This window comes from Aethalodelphis obliquidens, unplaced genomic scaffold, assembly GCF_003676395.1.
Source record: "Aethalodelphis obliquidens isolate GAN/ISIS:26980383/991018 unplaced genomic scaffold, ASM367639v1 scaffold21, whole genome shotgun sequence".
Taxonomy (NCBI): domain Eukaryota; kingdom Metazoa; phylum Chordata; class Mammalia; order Artiodactyla; family Delphinidae; genus Aethalodelphis; species Aethalodelphis obliquidens.
In genome coordinates this window covers 25,258,172-25,277,568 of record NW_020837965.1, presented here as the reverse complement: position 1 = coordinate 25,277,568, position 19,397 = coordinate 25,258,172, and the positions used below count along the sequence as shown (strand labels likewise).

Below are 19,397 nucleotides of genomic sequence, written 5' to 3'. Positions count from 1 at the left end.
GAGAGACAATGGAAAAGCAATGGTCAACTCCAAGTTCAAAGGAACGGAAGTGCCTCAATTTGTGCGCCTGTGAAATATACACAGTGACCTGCCAACTGTCATGTTAGTCTGCCATGTTGCCTCTGGGATCCTTAGGAGGAAGTAGTGAAGGGCCCAACATTTCAGTATTTTTCAGTGGTAATTTCAAGCTCTGTAGCTCCAGCTCTTAGACAGTAGCGCTAGAAAAGATACAAAAAGACAAGTGGGGCATCACACTCAAGACACTGCAGGCCACACCTCAAGAATCTTAAGCAACTGACCATCTAAGAACCCAATCCACCTTAAACACACATTTTACTTATCATTGGCTTTGGCATCTTTGAGTTACTGAGAGGTTTTCTTCAGATTCAAACTTAACATTTTCCCATCTTTACAGCCAGGTTCTTTTCACTAAAACAGGAATAAATGAAACACACACGCTGATTTTTGTGTGTGTGACACGAACAGTGAGAGACAGGCATGTGAGCAAGAAAGGTTTGGGGGAGCACTAGGAAGTCTAAGCAGTTTTAATGCAAGATCAATAAACCAAAAAAGGGAAAAGAAAAGGCATACACCCTTGCGCAGCAACTAAATTTCATTTAAATCAATTTAGTCAAAAGAGTGACAGGGAAGTAATCAAGTCAAATGCAAGAATGCCACAGTAAAGCTTGACTGCCTGCTATAAAGAAAGGGCAGGGAAAGACTGGCACAAAAATATTGATAATTAAGGAACCTTTCGGATTTCTGTTTTTTGCTTTGGGGAGGGCAACAGATTTGCTGGAATAAACCACCTCCTGAAGAGGAGGGAGGCTTAGAATGTACCAAATGATAAGGAAAAGATAACCTGGGGCTTAAAAAAAAAAAAGAAAAAAAGGCTACTGCAGATAATGGTCTTATCTGCCAGACAGAACTGAACTCTACTCTAATTTGGCTTATAGGAAAGGGTCTGACACTTGTAAATTACTGTCATCTGTGATAAGACGAAGGACTTCAACAATCCAGCTCTGGAGAACTATGACACCAAATTAAGCAGCTTCTCTGCTACCAGTGATTCAAAAGGGCCTATTAGCTCTGCCTGGGTCCATGCAGCTCCTAGACCTGTAGCCCAAGGTCCTCCAGTTCAACAACTAGTCACAAGGAAGAAAAGGCAAAGCCAAGTGCTGGCTCTGCAAATGCTATCAAAGCCCAATCCCACCAGGTAGACACAATCCTCATGGAGCATCCCAGCTGTTTCCTCAATGAGCCCAAAGGCAAGAAGCAAAAGTGGTCAGAATTGGCCACTACAAAGAAAAAAATGTGAAAGATGATAGAAGATTGCACAAAAATAGCAAAACTAGATAAGCCAAAATATACCAACATTGTTGGGGAAAGAGGCTAAGGGGAACAGACATCAACAGAGAAAAGCACAGGGCACGAGCAGCAGAGACTGCATCCAGGAAAACAAGGGTGACAGGAGAAAGAGGCTGAGCTGCTGAGAGACAGACCCGGCCCCTTGTAAAGGAAGAGGGAGGATGGGAAAACTAATAGGAACTTGAACAACTCCAATATGAGAGAGCCCCTGAAACCAGTCTCCACAGGAGGGCTGCTAGATTTGAGATTTGGGGGGTGGGGGATGAACTTAAAAATACTAGCAGCACAGATACGCACAACTTTCATTAAAACATTTATATTTCCCCAAAGGCGAATAATACAAACCCAAATAACTAAAATGGAGGATTATGAAAGACACTAGAAAAAAATCTCATACAGGGAAACATTTTAGAAGACCCTAGGTTTTCTCACCCTCATTTTTTCTACCCTAAGTTAAAAGGTGTTCATGAAAAAATGTAAAGTGAATATTTAAGAATAGTTACCTCTGATTCTATTATGTCTTGTCCTTCTTTTGAACTTTTTCCACTTTTCCCTGCTTTTGGCGATTCCTGGGAAACATAAAGCAGAATCAATTAAGCTTCTCAATTTTTAGACTGCTAAACATCAGATAAACCAAAATGCAGTTTTACAAATAGTTATACAATTTAACAATGACTTTTGATAGTTTTAATCAATACCATCAAGAAATTCTACATCGTATGGTTTAGAGATACAATATTGTGATGTGACACCCACCCACCCAAATTCAGATTCTCCTTGTTTTCTTCGTCTGCATTATGTGGCACTGACAACTTTAAGCAGAAACAGGTAAACCCACATTTATACAGCGCTCTCAGCATCTTGAAAGATCCACACCACATCCCTTTTTTTCCTTCCCACCCTAAACCCTGCGAGCGAGGATTTCTGGGGTGATTCTGAAACGCTACAGAGCTCCACCTGAAGCAAAAACATACCCCCCCCCCCGCAAATGCAAACGCAGCACACTCACATGCATCGCCGCCGCCGCCACCCAGGATAATAATAGTATTTCAGAGCCCCAGAGCGTCCCTCCGGAAGGCAGACGATTCTTCCTAAGCCTTAAGCGGAGTCCGTTCGCTGCCCATCTCCCCGGCCGGGGGTCCCTGATAGGCGCCTGCACCCTCACCCCTGGAGCCCCTGCCCAGGCGTCTGCGAGGCTGGGTCAACCACCTGCGCGGCCCCACCTGCCCCCTCACGCCCACCGCGCGCGCTGCCCCGAGGCGGGCACCCACGCCGCCCCCCACCTTGGCCGCCACCAGGGCCATCAGGACCCCCGTCCCGGCCTGGGCTCCGCGGCCCCGGCGCGACCCGCCGCCCCCGGCCCCCACCCCGGGAGGGGGCAGAGAGCGCCCCCGCTCTCGCAGCACCCCTGAGCCCCGCCGGGCCCCGCTCCCGGGCAGTTCCCCGCCGCCCTCCGCGCGGTTCCTTGCCCTCCCCGCCCGGCCAGTCCAGCGGCGCGGTACCTGACTCACTTTCTCCTTCTTGTTTTTATTCGGCATGGCTGGTGCGGACCACCGCCGCCGCTCCCGCCACCTGCCCCCCGCAGCAGCAGCTCCCCCGCCCCGGCCGTCGCGCCTCCCCGGCCGCCGCCGCCGCCGCCGCCACCCGGGGACTGAATCGTTCGCTCGCTCACGGTTCTCCTTTCCCAGGCTCGCGGCGGCGGCGGCGGCGGCGGCGGCGGCGGCGGCGGCGGCGGCGGCGGCGGCGGCGGCGGCGGCGTCTCTCCGCCCCTCCCCCGGCCCAGCCCGGCCCGGCCCGGCCCTCCTCTCCCCCTCCCCCTTCGCTCCCCAGCCCTCTGCCGCGCCCCGCCCCTAGTCCGCGGTCCCGCCCCTGCACCGCCCGCACCGCCCCCGCGCCGGCCCCGCCCCACCGCCCTCCAGACGCCCCGCCATTGGCCGAGGCACCCTCACGTGCCCTAACGCTCTCCTGTATCCCCGCCCCTGCGCGGCCTCGATGTCCCCCGCCGCGCTCCGGCTGGAGTCGGTCTCAGGTGGAGCGGCGGGGGCGGTGGCGGCTGGGTGAGCCGAGCCGAGTTGGGGGAGGGAACCTGGAGCTGCAAACTGAGGCGACAGACCGGGGACCGCTGTGGAGGTTCGGGACGGAGAGAGCAGGGGGCAAGTGAGGCGTGGAACAGGCACGTTTGAAACGGATGGCTACAACTTCTGCAGCCGGCGGGGTGCGAACGCCGACCTCTGGCCTCGTACCCTCGCCGCCGCGGCGCTTGCCGAGCTCGAAAGTGCCCGGTAGCGGCTGAAGAGGCCAGTCAGCCACGCGAGCGGCGATTTCACGGGCTCTCGCTAGGCCCTACCTACTGAGGCTGCCCCGCCTACTCCTCCGTCGGCCCCGCCCCCGATGTCCGGCCCGCCCTCCGAGGCCCGCCTCCTCCTTGTTGGCCCCGCCCCGCAGATCAGGCTCCAGCTTCGCCAATGGGATTTTATTTTCTTCTTTATTTTGGTTTGATCATAAACCATGTGAGGAAACCTCTGCATCATGACCAGGAGTCACGTGATTTCCTTCGCCTCGCTCATAGCTCTGGGGAGATGAGTTTTCCAAGGAAAGAAGGCTAACTGTTGGATACACTACTTCCACAGTCTGTCTAGTGCAGAAATACATTAGGTGTTAAGGCTCCCAACAGTGAGCGGATTTCACATGCGGGAAGCATTGGTGTCTCACCTGTGATGATTAGGTGCTGAGTCTTACTGGGCACTTAGAAACCACTGTGTTCTCTTAGGCCCCAGTTTTCACTCCTGAAAGGCGCCAGGCAAAGCAGTTTGATTATTCTGTGTGGCTCTGCCATGGGAAAGCTAAAAGAAGAAAAAAAAGATCTAAAGTGAGTAGTGTCGTGTGAGGTCCTGAAAGTGAGTTGTGCCTGCAGGTGTCTGAATGTGTGCTTTTAGAAGAATATCCTCAGGTAAACTGCACAGGCTCAAACAGCTGTTTGTGCAGAAGAAACGGTTTTTGATTAGTCTTTTAAGTGGGTTAATAGTTTCTCCAAAACAAATAGTGAAAAATAGTGGGGGGCGGGTGGGTAGAGCAATGCCTCTAGTTAATAACATTTCATTTTTTTTTTTGCGGTACGCGGGCCCCTCACTGCTGTGGCCTCTCCCGTTGCGGAGCACAGGCTCCGGACGCGCAGGCCCAGCGGCCATGGCTCACGGGCCCAGCCGCTCTGCGGCATGTGGGATCTTCCCGGACCGGGGCATGAACCCGCGTGCCCTGCATCGGCAGGCGGACTCTCAACCACTGCGCCACCAGGGAAGCCCAACATTTCATTTTTAAAATAAAATATATGCTGACAATTTAATAAACCCAGTATAAGTCTGTATCAAAAAGGGTAATTCTGAAACTATTAGTTTAAGACCATGGAGCTCTAAGGGGGCTCAGGGGCTTCCCTGAGACAAGTTTATGCCACCAGTATCCATTCATTCAACAAACATTTGTTGGATGCCCACTATGTGCAAAGCCCAGTGCAAGGGATTCTGTGGGGAGACAAGGCACGACCCTTGTCCTCGAGCACTCCACGTCCTTGGGGTGGAAACAAGAAAGTCAGCAATCGCGAGGCGTGACGTGCAACATGACAAGTCTACAAGGTCTGGAGTGAGAGTGGTCTGGCTCATAAGCGTGAAAGAACACAGGAGTATTCTGTTGCGGCCGGAGTTGAGAGTGAAGGAGCGAAGACTTCCGATTAAGACTAGTACTCCTTGGCGAGAAATTGGACTTTGTTTTTGACTCTGGTTCGGGGTCACGGAAGGATACTAAGCTGGGGAGTGACTTGTGCATGTGCTTTAGAAGACACTGTGGCAGGAATGTTGGGGGAGGGGAACAACCAGGATCTAATTATGGTCCAGATGCCTGCCAGCGAGGCGTCTCTGTGGCAATAACAGGAGGAAGGATCAGAAATACACTGGAGGCCGACTTGCTCAGGTGGGAGAGCCAGAATCAAAGATAAAAGGCTGATGCTCGAGTTTGTAGTTTGGGCAACATCGTGACGAGGAAGGGCCACGAGTGGAAAGCAGGCTTTTGAGGGAATGTGATTTCAGTTTGGGGACATGTTGAGTTTGAGTTGCATCTGCAACATGCCAGTAGGGGTGTCTCAGTTGGCAAATGGAGATGCAGATCTGACACTCAGAGTGTCCGTGCATGTCAGGGTACGTATTTATCAGGTCGGTTTGAGTTTGAGGGAAAGTATAGGACAAGATACCAGAAAAGCTGCCAGTTACCACCCAATGACCTTGACGCCATAGCTACCAGAGAACTTGGAATCAACACCATCACCTGGCACATGTGTTCCTTAATGGCCACTGAACTGGTTTTCGTTTGTCCACATTGGAGAGGGCCATCCCATAGCCAGTGTTAGCCAACAGTTAGTTATAGAATGTTCACGGGGGACCCGGGGTACCGTGCAGTGTCCTGGCTGCTGTGGCGTTTACAGGAACGCTAAAGGCAGATGCAGCTCCTGCTCTCAAAAGAAGGGATTCGAAATAGGCAGTCAAAGGGCCATAGAGATGCTGTGCACACGTTCCTACTCAGCATCTGTGCATGTGTGTGGTGAGTGTGTGCACGTGTGCCTGAAGGTTACCTCTCCTGAGATGCCCCACCTGCCACGTTCATAAAGACACTGCCCATACTCCACAGAAGCCCTTTTCTTCAGACACCCCCGGCCCTTCTGGAACACTTCTCTGAGGTGGCCCCTGGTAACCTAGAAATGCTTTTTCCACATCCGGCTTCTCTGTACAGTGGATGGCTTCATTTGTGCCCCTGAGGTCTCTCTCAGGCTCAGAGAGGTCCCAGAGGACTTAGGTCTTTGGCTGCACTGCAGTCGTCAGCCATAGGACCGCAGAGTCCTGCTGCCTCACTCGGGGCGGGGGCGGGGGGTAGGCTGGTGCAGAAAAGCAGGGCAGAGAGAAGATGGCTCCGACCTGGAATCGGCCGTGGTGCCCCTTTGTGCGCTCACCCTCAGGAGTGCTTCCCACTCTCTCACCTTCAGAGTCGTCTGTGACGCAGGGGCCTCACCCTCACCGTCTCCTCTGAGGCTGGCCTGCCTTGGTCCTGCCTGCCATGCTGCTGCTTTGGCCTCCCTGACCCAGAGCTCCCTCTGTCGGCTCTCTGGACATCAGCCTGAGTTTCTCATGTCCTTGCCCCTCTGGGCTCTCTGGGCATTGAGGTGGTCTTGCATACTTGGGCTTTCAGCTGAGCTTCCTGGGGGAGTGATCACGTCACAGGCATTCTGTGTTTCCCAGGGCCTAGTGTTTGTTGAAGAGACTGATCCCCCTGCTTCTGTGGTTTCGCTCATGGTCTCAGACTGTTGTACAACCTCCCACTGCCTCTCTTTGCGTGTTGTCTCCCCCTCAGCCTGGGGTGTGCTTACAGGCCCTCTACTCTGCCCACTAGGCTCCCAGCCTGTGCTCCTCCCCTCTCCTGGCAAGGGCTGCCCATGGCCTGGACTGGACAGTAACTTCAAGGCTACCCCTCAGGCCTTCCCCACCCTAGGAGTTCAACTCATTTACTCCCTTACCGTTTCCTCCCTTCATTTCCAGAGAACTGTCATTAAACACTCATTTCTTGTTGAATTTGGATCTATTTATTCACGCACTACAAGTTTGCCTGCAGATTTGGGGTTGAGGGGCGGGGAATCAATTTCAGTCAGATTACAATAAAATGAAGTATCTGTGTGGAGTGCTGGCCACAGAGCCTGGCACATAACGAGCACTCCGTTTGGTTGCCACCAAGGGGACCATGATTTGATATGAGGTGCTATTCAGTTCTGAGGATCCAAGGAAGCCCCCCAAAGTCACCAACTTAAGGCCCAAGGGCACCCAGAGTATTCGTTAGACTAAGAAAAGCCTCTTACTTAGCCCCTGAAGAGCTTTGATAAGTGCCATGGGCCAGGTGGTCCCACCAGCTGGGGATAAATACCACCCAATTCTGCAGGGCATGCCTGGAGTACTTTCCCCATGGAAGCCAAAAGGTGAGATATTTATGAAGATTTTAAAAACTTAAAGTTTTGTAGATTGCTCTAAAACAATCTATGAAAGTCATAAAAAGTTCTAAAAATATTTTAATAAATTTCATAACTGGTATTGAAGAAAAATGGGCAAACAACACAAAATATTTCATTTTCATGTAAATACAATCCCTTTCTTTTTTCCTCCTAAGTCCCTAAGTCCAGTGGAGGAGATAAGACAGGACAGAAATAACCGGAGGTGGAGAGAGAAGAGCACGGTAAGAGCATTAGAGACCCAGGATTAGGAGGTTTCAGAGAGAGGAGGGGTGACGGGCACAGAACGCTTGCAGGAAGGCAAGGCGTTGGTGAGTAGCTGCAGCGTGCTCAGTGCTGAATTTGAGCTCTTGTCCTAAGTTTGGGGTTACTGGCTTTAACAGGGAGGAAAGAGATGGCCCTGTCAAGAAGGTCTAACTAGAAGTAAATGAATGAAGGATCTGTGTATTGAGGCAGGCAGGGGCCAAGCAAAGGACTGAGAGAGAGCAAAGCACGGCTGGGGTGATGGCTTGGGAGCCGCCCCCATTCCTATGCCTGCCTGGGCAGAGGGAGGCCGTGGTGCTCCCAGAGCCTGCCAGAGTCACTGTCAGAGCCCTGTGTGCAGGGAGGGAGGCCGGAAGAGGGCCAGGGAACCAGTGATGTGTTCCTTGGATGTCCCGTTCCAGGGCATGGAGCAGGGCAAAGAAGGGTGTGTGTGTGTGCTTGGGGGCCTGGTGCTCTGGAGGGGCCTTAAGTGGGCAAACCTTGTATTGCAGAGGAATGGGAGACTTGGAATCACAAGACTCAGGTTTACGTGTAGACTCCATGTAATCTTAGCTCAGACCCTGTAAACCAATGGTTCTCAAAAGGGGGTGATTCTGCCCCCCAGGGGACATCTGGCAATGTCTGTAGACAGTTCTGGTTGTCACAACTGGGTGGCGGGTGGGTGCTACTGGCATCTAGTGGTTAGAAGTCAGGGATGCTGCTAAACATCCTACAGTGAGCAGGGCAGCCCCACAAAAAAGAATCCTCCGGCCCCAAACGTCAACACTGCCAAGATGGAGAACCCACGGTCTACACCCACGTATGATGGATATGATGCAGCCTGCCCTGCTCCCTCCATGGTTACTGTGAGCACCATAGGAGATAATGGGCTGAAACTGTGTCTACAGACTTCGTTTAAGAAGAAATTCTCCATCTGAACAGAACTCTACAGTTTGCTGAATGTACTTACACACACACACACACACACACACACATATACACACACACACGTTGTTGCCATCTTTCTGCCCTTTACACAGAGAAAGAGAAAACCTCAACTGTGCCTTAGAGAGATGAGAGCAACACCTTGTCTAGTGAGCAAAATTCCCTTCTAGGTAATGACTCTGTCCTGGGAGACCTGAAAAGACTGCTTTTCTGCACAAACCGTGGTAATTCCCTCACAGGCAATGACTCCGTCTTGGGAGACCTGAAAAGACTGCCTTTCTGAACGAACCATGATCCAAGTTTTAACTGAGAGGTAATGAGACTGACTTTCAAAACAATTTTTTTAATTGTAAAATACACATAACATAAAATTTACTGTGTTAACCGTTTTAAAATTACCGTTCAGTACTCTTAAGTATACTCACATCCAGAGTTTTTTCACCTTGCAAAACTGAAACAACTTCCCATTTTTCCCTCCCCCCGGTCCCTGGCAAGCACCGTTCTACTTTCTGTTTCTATGAATTTGGCTACTGTGGTTACCTCATATAAGTGTAATCACACAGTAGTTGTCCTTTCGTGACTGGCTCATTTTATGCATAACATCCTCAAGGTTCATCCATGTTGTAGTATGTGCCGGAACTTCCTTCCTTTTTAAAGCTGAATAATAGTTCACTGTGTGGATATACCACGTTTTGTTTATTCATTTATCCCTTGATGGGCACTTGGATTGCTTCCACCTCTTGGCTATTGTGAATAAGGCTCTTATGAACATGGGTGTGTAAATATTTCTTTGAGACCCTGCTTTCAATTCTTTTGGGTATATACCCAGATGTGGACTTTCTGGATTATATGGTAATTCTACTTTTAATGTTTTGAGGAACTGCCATACTTTTACCATAGAGGCTGCACCATCTTATATTCCCACCAACGGTGCACAAGGGCTCCAATTTTTCCACATCTTCACCAGCACTTGTTTTTTTCCTTTTTGATAGTAGGCAACCTAACTGGTGTGAGGTGATATCTCACTGTGGTTTTGATTTGAATTTCCCTAATTGTTAGTGATGCTCAGCATCTTTTCATATGCTTATTGGCTATTTGTGTATCCACTTTGGAAAAATATCTAGTCAAGGGCATTTTTCAATCGGGTTGTTTGTTTTCTTGTTGTTGAGTTGTAGAAGTTCCTTATATATTCTGGATATGAACCCCTTATGGATATGATTTGAAAATATTTTCTCCCATTCTATAGGTTGCCTTTTCACTCTGTTGTGTCATTTGATGCACAGAAATTTTAAATTTTGATGTAATCCAATTTATCCATTTTTTGTTGTTGTTATTGCCTTGCTTTTGGTGTCATGTTCAAGGGATTATTGACAAATCCAGTGTCATGAAGCTTTTCTCGTATGTTTCATTCTGAGAGCTTTATAGTTTTAGCTCTCTTATGTTTAGATCTTTGATCCGTTTTGAGTTAATTTTTGTATATGGTGTAAGGTAAGTGTCCAACTGCATTCTTTTGCATGTGGATATCCAGTTTTCCCACAACCATTTCTTGAAGAGATTGTCCTTCCCCCATGAATGGTCTTGGCACTCTTGTTGAAAATCATTTGACCATATATGTGAGGGGTTATTTCTGGGTTTTCTATTCTATCCCGTTGTTCAATATGTTTGTCTTTATGCCAGTACCATAATGTTTTGATTACTGTAGCTTTGTACTATGTTTTGAAATTAGGACATGTGAGACCTCCAACTTTGTTCTCCTTTTTCAAGATTGCTTTGGATTGCTCAGGATTTCTTAAGATTCCATATGTATTTTAAGGTGGATTTTTGTATTTCTTCAAAATATGCCATTGGGATTTTGATAGGGATTGCATTAAGTCTGCAGATTGCTTTGGGTAGTTTTGATGTCTTCACACTATTATGCATTCCAATTCATGAACACAGGATGTCTTTCAATATATTTGTGTCTTATTTCTTTCAACAATGTTTTGTAGTTTCTACTGTATAAGTCTTTTACCTCCTTGATTAAGTTTATTCTAAAGTATTTTATTCTTTTTGATGCTATTGTAAATGGAATAGTTTTCATAATTTCCTTTTTGGATTGTTCATTGTTAGTCTATAGAAATGCAACTGATTTTTGTGTGTTGATTTTTGTATCCTGCAACTGCTGAATTCAGTGATTAGTTCTAACAGTTTTTTTTTTTAAGGGAATTGTTAGGGTTTTCTACATATAAGATCATGTTATCTACAAACAAAGGTAATTTTACTTCGTCCTTTCCAATTTTGATGCCTTTTTTTCTTACTTACTTGCTCTGGCTAGGACTTCAAGTACTATGTTGAATAGAAGTGGTGAAAGTAGACATTCTTGTCTTGTTCCTGATCTTAGAGGAAAACCTTTCAGTTTTTCACCATTGAGTATAATGTCAGCTGTTGGCTTTTTATACATAGCCATTATTATTGTGAGGTAGTTTCCTTCTATTCTTAGCTTGTTGAGTATTTTTATCATGATGGGGTGTTAAATTTTGTCAAATGCTTTTTCTTTGTCAGTTGAGATCATCAAGTGTTTTTTCCCCAATATTCTGTTAAGTGGTGTATTACGTCAATTGACTTTCACATGTTGAGCCATCTTTGTAATCCAGGAATAAATCCCAGTTGGTTGTGGTGTATATAGTCTTTTAATGTACTATTGAATTCCTTTTGCTGGTAGTTGGTTGAGGATTGTTGCATCGATATTCATCAGAGATAATGGTCTATTGCTTTCTTTCATTATAATGTATTTGTCTAGTTTGGTATCATGCTGATTTCATACAATGAGTTTGGAAGTGTTCTGTTCTCTTCAATTTTTTGGAAGAGTTTGAGGAGAACTGGTGTTAATTCTTCTTTAAGTGTTTGGTGGAATTCACCAGTGAAGCCATCTGGCCGTAGGCTTTTCTTTGTTGAGAGGTTTTGGTTACCGATTCAGTGAGACTGCCTTTTAGAATGAATGCTGTAATTTTTACATCCCCCAAATTTCCCCTTCAGAAGAATAGTCCTTCACTTTGGAGGAGTATGTACCTTTTATAGCTATGTACTTTTCTCAGAAGATTTTTAAAACATCTTTTTTGGAATAATGAACTCTACAGACTTTAATTTTTTTTTTTTTTTTTTGCCATATTTTTTTTTTTTTTGAAAAGGGGAAAAAAAAAAAAAAAAAGAAGCAAACCCAGACATTACTCTCAACTTCACCACATTTGACATAAAATGACTTTTGGCGTTTCCAGATACCAAATCCACACTCAGAAGGTAGAGGATTTGCCACCCTTTCAGGTATTTAATAGAAGGTGCTGCAGGCATATAACAGTATGAGTTCTGACTCACAGTAAATTAAATTTAGGACTCATGACAGATGGGTCCCTCACATGGTTAGCTCCCAGGTTGAGGTGTCTACAGCTGTGAATTCCTGGGCAGGACGGAGAATCCATGCAGAGGGTCCTGCATGAATCCCAGTTCTGCCACTTGCTGTCTGTGTACCTTGAGCAAGTTCACTCATTTTCCATTCACTCCTTACTGAGCCGCACCAGCTATGTCTTGTTCGCTTAATCACCCCGGGGCTCAGCTTCCTCATCAACTGAGTGGAGATAAAGATGCCCCACCCCCCAAAGGGCTTTGTAAAATAAAGTTCCAAGACAGAGTCTGGTCAGGGCTTCACAGGCCTGCGACCTGTGCGGTTGGGCTGGGCCCAAATGCAGAAGGCCGCAGGCTTTGTTTGATGCTCAGACATTATCTTCTTGAAATTATTAATATTTTTGAACAAGGGGCCCCGCGTGTTCATTTTGCACCGGGCTTCACGAATCATGCTGCGGTCCTGTGTCTGCTGCATGGTGGGAGCTGCTGTGGTGGTGGAGGAGGTGGTCGTCCTGCCCTCTCTGTACCACCCGGTACCCGCCGGTCCTCTCCCACCCCTCCCCTTGGAGCCCTCTGAGTCCTGAGAGGCTTCCTGGGAGGCACCTGCACTCCGAGCCACGGCATATACACACCAGGTGTCAGATGCCCGTGGGGTCCCGGAGCCCTCGTCCTGCCTGGGGTGGGGAGGACTCAGACCCTCTCTTTTCATTGCTCTGCTTCCCAGTTTCAGAGCGGGGCTGCCTCTCTGCCTGGGGCTCTTGGGGTCTCACAAAGGTTTTAGGGAAGAAGAGTTTCTGACTGTTACTTTCCTCAGGCCACGGGCATGAGTCCATGGGAGCACATCTGGACCGTGGCATGACAGTGGCTTATACTGAAGTTGGGCCTCCTATGTACACGCAAAATGGAAACGATCATAGCCATTCCTCTAGACTGTTGTGGAGCTTAAATGATATATGAACATGCCTGGCATGGGGTTAGGAGGTGCTTAAAGAACTCCGCAACAATGCCAATACGATCAGCTGCCGTTTAACCAATTGTGTGTGTGTGTGTGTGTGTGTGTGTGTGAGAATCAGTGACTTCCATTGGAAGCAAGATACAAATATTAAAAGCAAGCTATATTTTAATCCATCAAAGCCATTCTATAACCATTTCAACAGCTTTTTCCTTTAAATATGTATTTGTAAATATTTTCTAAATTATAAAAAGTTGAAAAAATAAAAATGGTATAAAGAACATCCATATGCCCTATACTCAGATTTACTTATTGTTAGTATTCCACCCCATTTGTTCTATCTATCTATCTATCTATCTATCTATCATCTATCTACCTATCTACAGACATAATTTTTGTCTGAGCCATTTGAGAGTAAGTTGCCAAGATTATGGTCTTTCTCCCTAATACTAGAGTTTATATTTCCTAAAAACAAGGGTATTCTCTTACATAAGCACAATGCATAAATTTACATTGATACAGTATTGTAATCTACTTCCCTTATTCCAGTTTCGTTGGTTGACCTAATTATACCTTCTAGAGCATTTTTTCCCCCTCCACTATAGGATCCAACCCAAGGTCAGGTATTGCATTAAATTGTCATGTCTTGGGGCTTCCCTGGTGGCACAGTGGTTAAGAATCCACCTGCCAATGCAGGGGACATGGGTTCGAGCCCTGATCTGGGAAGATCCCACATGCCACGGAGCAACTAAGCCCGCGAGCCACAACTACTGAGCCTGTGAGCCACAACTACTGAAGCCCATGTGCCTAGAGCCCATGCTCCACAACAAGAGAAGCCACCGCAATAAGAAGCCTGCACACCGCAACGAAGAGTAGCCCCGCTCGCCACAACTAGAGAAAGCCCACGTGCAGCAACGAAGACCCAATGCAGCCAAAAGTAAATAAATAAATAAATTGAAACAAAACAAACAAACAAACAACAAAAAAATTGTCATGTCTCTTTAGCCTTCTTCAATCTGGAATATTCAATCTAGAATATTTCTACAGCCCTTTCTTTCTTTTTTTCTTTTTTTTTTTTTCTGTATGTGGGTCTCTCACTGTCGTGGCCTCTCCCGCTGCAGAACATAGGCTCCGGACGCGCAGGCCCAGCGGCCATGGCTCACGGGCCCAGCCGCTCCGCGGCGTGTGGGATCCTCCCGGACCGGGGCACGAACCCGTGTCCCCTGAATCGGCAGGTGGACTCTCAACAACTGTGCCACCAGGGAAGCCCATCTTTTTTTTTTTTTTATATTCACATTTTTAAAGAGTACAACTCCCCCTTCCCTTTTTAAAAGTGGTACATTCCTCATTTTTGTTGTTTGATTTGCTTGAGGATTGTGCATTCTCGTGTCTTTCTTGGAAAGAAACACACTGGAAGACAGCAGTGCCATCAGATTTTTTTTTTTAATAGAATACTACTTTATTTATTTTATTTTTGGCCACGCTGTGCGACATCTTAGTTCCCCGACCAGGGATCGAACCCCTGCCCCCTGCATTGGGAGTGCAGAGTCTTAACTACTGGACCACCAGGGAAGTCCCAGTACCCTCAGCTTTTAAGTGATGACTCCAGATGCTGGTCTGAGTCAAACTGAGGAAGCAAGAGGAAGTTTTCTCTGGGTGAACCTAATCTCCCTCTGTGCCTTTCTTTCCTACTTAAATAACCCTAACGCAAACCTGATCTATGAGAAGACTTTCTAACCATTCACACCAAGATAGAAATAAGACCATTTAAAACCCTCTGTGTGCTTTGCCTCTTTCATCCCTGATGAGCTCTGTCCCAAGCACGCTCACAATATTGATTCCTTGGTTCCAACCAACAGGAGGCACTCCACGCTAACTTGAGCGAAATACGGAGGTTTATTGGCAGGGTCCTGGGGGACACAAACACGAAACGAGGGTGGCCTGGGTCCCCACAGCAGGAGCCCTGGGCAGTCTCTTGGGTGCCGGATGCAGCACCCAGAGCGTCAGTCTCTGCGGGACGCAGCTCTGGCTCCTCCACCGGGGTGCTCCTTTTTGGGGTGCAGACTCTCTAGAGAGCTGCGGGAGAAGGGAATGGGAACTGTGTTCGACAGGCAGCCCGTAGTCCCCAGAGTTACATGGAACTAGGGAAGGAGGGTTCCCCAAAGGAGAAGATTCAGGACAAATGGAAGACAAATGGAAGAACAGCAGATACCCAGTGGCCAACACTCCACCGTTTTCTTGGCCTTTTGAACCCCCGTTGCTTCTCTCCTCGTGAAGGCACCAGCAAAGCCTCTGTGCTGCTGACCCGTGAGTGCTGGGCCCTTCGTGGGGCTGCCTTGTTCTCAGGCACGTTTGCTGCCCATTATCCCTTAGCCACAGCGAATCGGCCCAGATGTAGGGGACTCAGATAAGGGGGGCCAATCTGTGGTCTGGGCGACAATTTGGGGTGTGTTTTGATGTGAGAAGTTTTGCTGGGCCATCTGATCTAAGAAATTCAGAGAGAATGCAGCAAAAAGTCAAAGGGGCTGAGGCTGGAACATCAGGAAGGACGGGGAGCTGGGGAGGCTGTTTTGGCCACATTTAAGCCAAACTTACGAGGGACAGAAGGAAGAGGAAAGATACAGAGATTAGAGGCCAAGGAGGCCAGCTGCTAAAGGGAATGGAAAACCCTAGGCACGCTGGAAGCAGTCAGAACTGCAGAGGTCAGAGCCACCCTGGAACTACACCTGTCCGCTAGCCCCGGTTCTCGGAGGCCAGGCCCCGTCAGAGCCTCTGTCCTTGGCTTTCCATGTGAGTCTGTCCTCTGTGTAGCTTGCCGTGGACTATTCTTCAGGCTAGTCTGACTGAGTTTCTGTCCTGGCAGCCAAAAGCCCTAATGGTAGTGCTATGACTGAATATTTGTATCCCCCTCAAATTCATATGCGGAGGCTCTAATTCCCAGCATAACGGTGTCTGGAAATGGGGTCGTTGAGAGGTAACTAGGTCCTGAGAGTGGAGCCCCCATGATGGGCTTGGTGCCCTTATAAGAGATGCAAGAAAGCTTGTTTCCCCTCTCTCTGTCTCTTCTTGTCTCTGAGGACTCGATAAACCAGGAAGCAGGCTCTCACCAGACACCAGATCTCCTGGGGCCTCGATCTTGCACTTACTTCCCAGCTTCCAAACCGTGAGAAATAAGCATTTGTTGCTTAAGCCACCCAATCTATGGATTCTATTACAGCAGCCCAAACTGCTACAAAAGTAATACAGGTAGCTTGCATTACTGGTCCTAATTCTTCACTCCTCCCTGTATCCAAACCCTCTACCGTGTAATACAGGCAGATTGCATTACTGGTCCTAATTCTTCACTCCTCCCTGTATCCAAACCCTCTACCGTGTAATACAGGCAGATTGCATTACTGGTCCTAATTCTTCCCTCCTCCCTGTATCCAAACCCTCTACCGTGTAATACAGGCAGATTGCATTATTGGTCCTAATTCTTCACTCCTCCCTGTATCCAAACCCTCTACCGTGTAATACAGGCAGATTGCATTACTGGTCCTAATTCTTCACTCCTCCCTGTACCCAAACCCTCTACCTTGTGACTGTTGCAGGACCCTCCCATTGTGGGTGGGGTGCGCTTCCCTGCCTTGTGACTTTGGGTTCGACCATGGATTTGCATCAGCCCATAGGATGAGGCAGAAGTGAAGGTGTTTCAGTTCCAAGCCTAATCTTCAGCAAGCCTGAGTGCTCCCCTTAGCCTCTGTGCTTCTGCCATTGCCATGGGGAGAAGGTGCCCAGGCCAGCTTCTGGTTCTTGGAGGTGCATGGTCCCTGCAAACTCCACCTGCATTATCCACCCCAAGCAGCCACAGATATGGGAGTGATCTCCACCAAGCCCAGCATGGATCAGCTGACCGTCCTGTAACCCTCAGGTAACCCATAGATCTATGAGATGAAACGATGTCTGTTTAAGTCACTAGGTTTGGGGGTGTTTTTGTTATGCAGCATATTGGGCAATAGCTGTACAATACAAGATCTAACCGAACTATCAAAGTAAAGATAATAAACTCCAAAGTCCACCTTTTCTCCTATTATAGTGCCTCATTTATTGCACTCCTACTCTGTGTATCTGGAGTTGGGATTATAGCAGTGAAGAGGATAAACAAGCCCCTTCCCTTATAGAACCTACATCCTAATGGGGGAAGACATACAATGAATATGTAGACAAACAGATGAGTGAGGTCATTTCAGTTATTGATAGGGTATGAAGAAAACCAAAACCAAAACAAAGTGAGTAATGCTTTAGTCTATGTGGTCCAATACAATAGCCACTAGCCACATGGACATTTATATTTAAATTAAAATGAAATAAAATTCAACTATTTAGCCACACTAGCCATATTTCAAGTGTGCAGTAGCCACATATCTCTAGTGACTACCACATTGGACAGCATAGATACAGAACATTCCCATCATCCCAGAAAGTTCTATGGACAGTGCTAGCTAGGTTAGACTCCGTCAAGCGCCCGGTTAGGGGTGGGTGGTGGCTACTTTCGCTGCAATGATCACGGAAGGCTTCTCTGAGAAGGTAGAATTTGAACTTAGACCCGATGAGGGAGTCAGCCATGTAAGACACTGGGAAAGAGCTTTGCAGCCTAAGGACCACCTGGTGCAAAGGCCCTAAGGCATGAGTAGACATTGGCAATGCAATCTGACTTAGACCCTGAAAGGATTGCTCCGGCTGATGGATGAGGGTGGATAGAGGCGTGGGTGGGGGTGGGCAAAGGAAGCCAGAATGCTCGTTGGCAGCTTTCACAGTGGTCCTGGCTGGATGTACATTTGACTTGGGCTGTTTTCTCCATCATTAATTACAGCTTGTACTGATCTGGATAATCTCATGTTCTCATTATCTTTGGGCCGTTCTGCTACTGACATGACACCGACCAGCAAGATAATACTGTGTTTCACAGAGTGCTGTCTGACTCAGCTTTGACAAGGTGGGGTAGGCCTGGTTACAGGGGTCTGCCTTTTCTCCATGTTTTGAAAATCTAACTCACTCCAAAAGTAAAACATTTGTTGCACAGATTTTAGCAGATACTGGTAAATAAGAGAAAGAAGAGTTAAAACAAATTATAATCCCATCTTCTAAAGGCAGTCGTTGTTCATGCTTTGTGTATATGTTTCCATTTTTTCTATGCATATGCATATATTATATATATATATGTATGTATTTTTTTTCCATTGACACAAATGGGAACAATGAAACCTGCAGTTTTATAACTGAATTTCTTGGTACCTTACCTTGCTCCTATGCACAGCTCTGTGGGTGCTCTTACCCAGGAAATTGGTCCTTCTGTTTAATCTCCCTTCCTGGTGTCAGCGTCACTGCCACCCTCTTCACACCCCTCCCTCCTTTGAGTCCCTATTCTCTCTCTCTCCTGGACTCCTGGTTGCACCACTGTTGCCAAGGACAAGTAAACACAAGACAGAGACCTTCCACCCTCATGTGGGGTTCTTGTCCAGGGTGGTCTCCCAGCTCTGCCTGTCTTCTGGCTCTGCCCAGGGTCTCCTCCTTTTGTCTTTGGACTGTTAGATGTGGATTCCTTGACTCACTCTTGGTCCCTGTTAGCCTTGCCTTGGACCCTTCCTCTGGATCTTTCCACCACTGGCTGCCTTGGGTGGACATCTGCCATCTTTCTGGCCCCAGGGGCCTAGCCCCAGCCTCCCTGGGTCAGTGTCCTGGTTTGGTCATCTACTCCCCATAAGAAGGTGTTGGAGCATCAGTAGCCTTTTAAATGGCCCCCAGATGTCCAACTATTTCTGACTTGATCAATTCTGCTCACCGTTGGTGACCTTCCTCAAATACGGGCTGGATCAGGTCACGTTCCTCCTTACAGACTTTCCACGGCACCAGCAAGACAGATCTGACTCCTCAGCATGCCAGCAGGGCCCTCTGAGCTCTGCCCCTGCCTCCGCTCCCTCTGCCTCCCTCGTGTCTTCCCGGCACCCCCTCCCCACACAGTCCTGCCTCTGCTCCAGCCCGCGCCTGCTCTGCGCTTCCCCGACCTCCTTGCCTAGTAAAGTCCTCCTCGGTTTGCAAACTCAGCTCAAAGTCCACCCCAGCCCTGGTGCCTCTCCCAGTCTCCCTGCTGGAGTCACTCCCTCCTCTGGGTTCCAAGGACGCCGTCTCAGCACCCCTAGAGAAACATTTTCTTTGTCCTCTTCTTTTTTAAAGATTTTTTGATGTGGACCATTTTTAAAGTCCTTATTGAATTTGTTACAATACTGCTTCTGTTTTATGTTTTGGTTTTTTGGCCCCCAGGCATGTGGGATCTTAGCTCCCCGACCAGGGATCGAACCCGCACCCCCTGCATTGGAAGGCAAAGTCTTAACCACTGGACTGCCAGGGAAGTCCCCTCTCGTGCATTTTTGGTGGCTGCTCCCCTGTGTATCCCGCTCATCTCTCACCTGGGATCTCTCGTGTCCCTTCTGCTGG

At 48.0% G+C, this 19,397-nt stretch overlaps 1 protein-coding gene across 5 annotated transcripts in view; it reads right to left on the bottom strand.

Moving 5' to 3' along the window:
* Positions 1 to 3,005, bottom strand: part of PPP2R5C (protein phosphatase 2 regulatory subunit B'gamma) — a 131,742-nt gene extending 128,737 nt beyond the window's left edge. For 3 of the 5 annotated variants that reach the window (XM_027120588.1, XM_027120587.1, XM_027120586.1), the window contains exon 1: positions 1,872 to 1,937. Coding sequence is in view for 2 of the 5 variants with exons in the window: in XM_027120584.1 (XP_026976385.1) it covers positions 1,872 to 1,937; positions 2,880 to 2,906 (93 nt within the window). In the remaining 3 variants the exon portion in view is untranslated. Of the gene's footprint in view, positions 1 to 1,871; positions 1,938 to 2,377; positions 2,394 to 2,879 lie in introns of those variants that run through there. The other 2 variants (XM_027120584.1, XM_027120585.1) reach the window with 2 other exon arrangements.
* Positions 3,006 to 19,397: the final 16,392 nt, after the last annotated feature.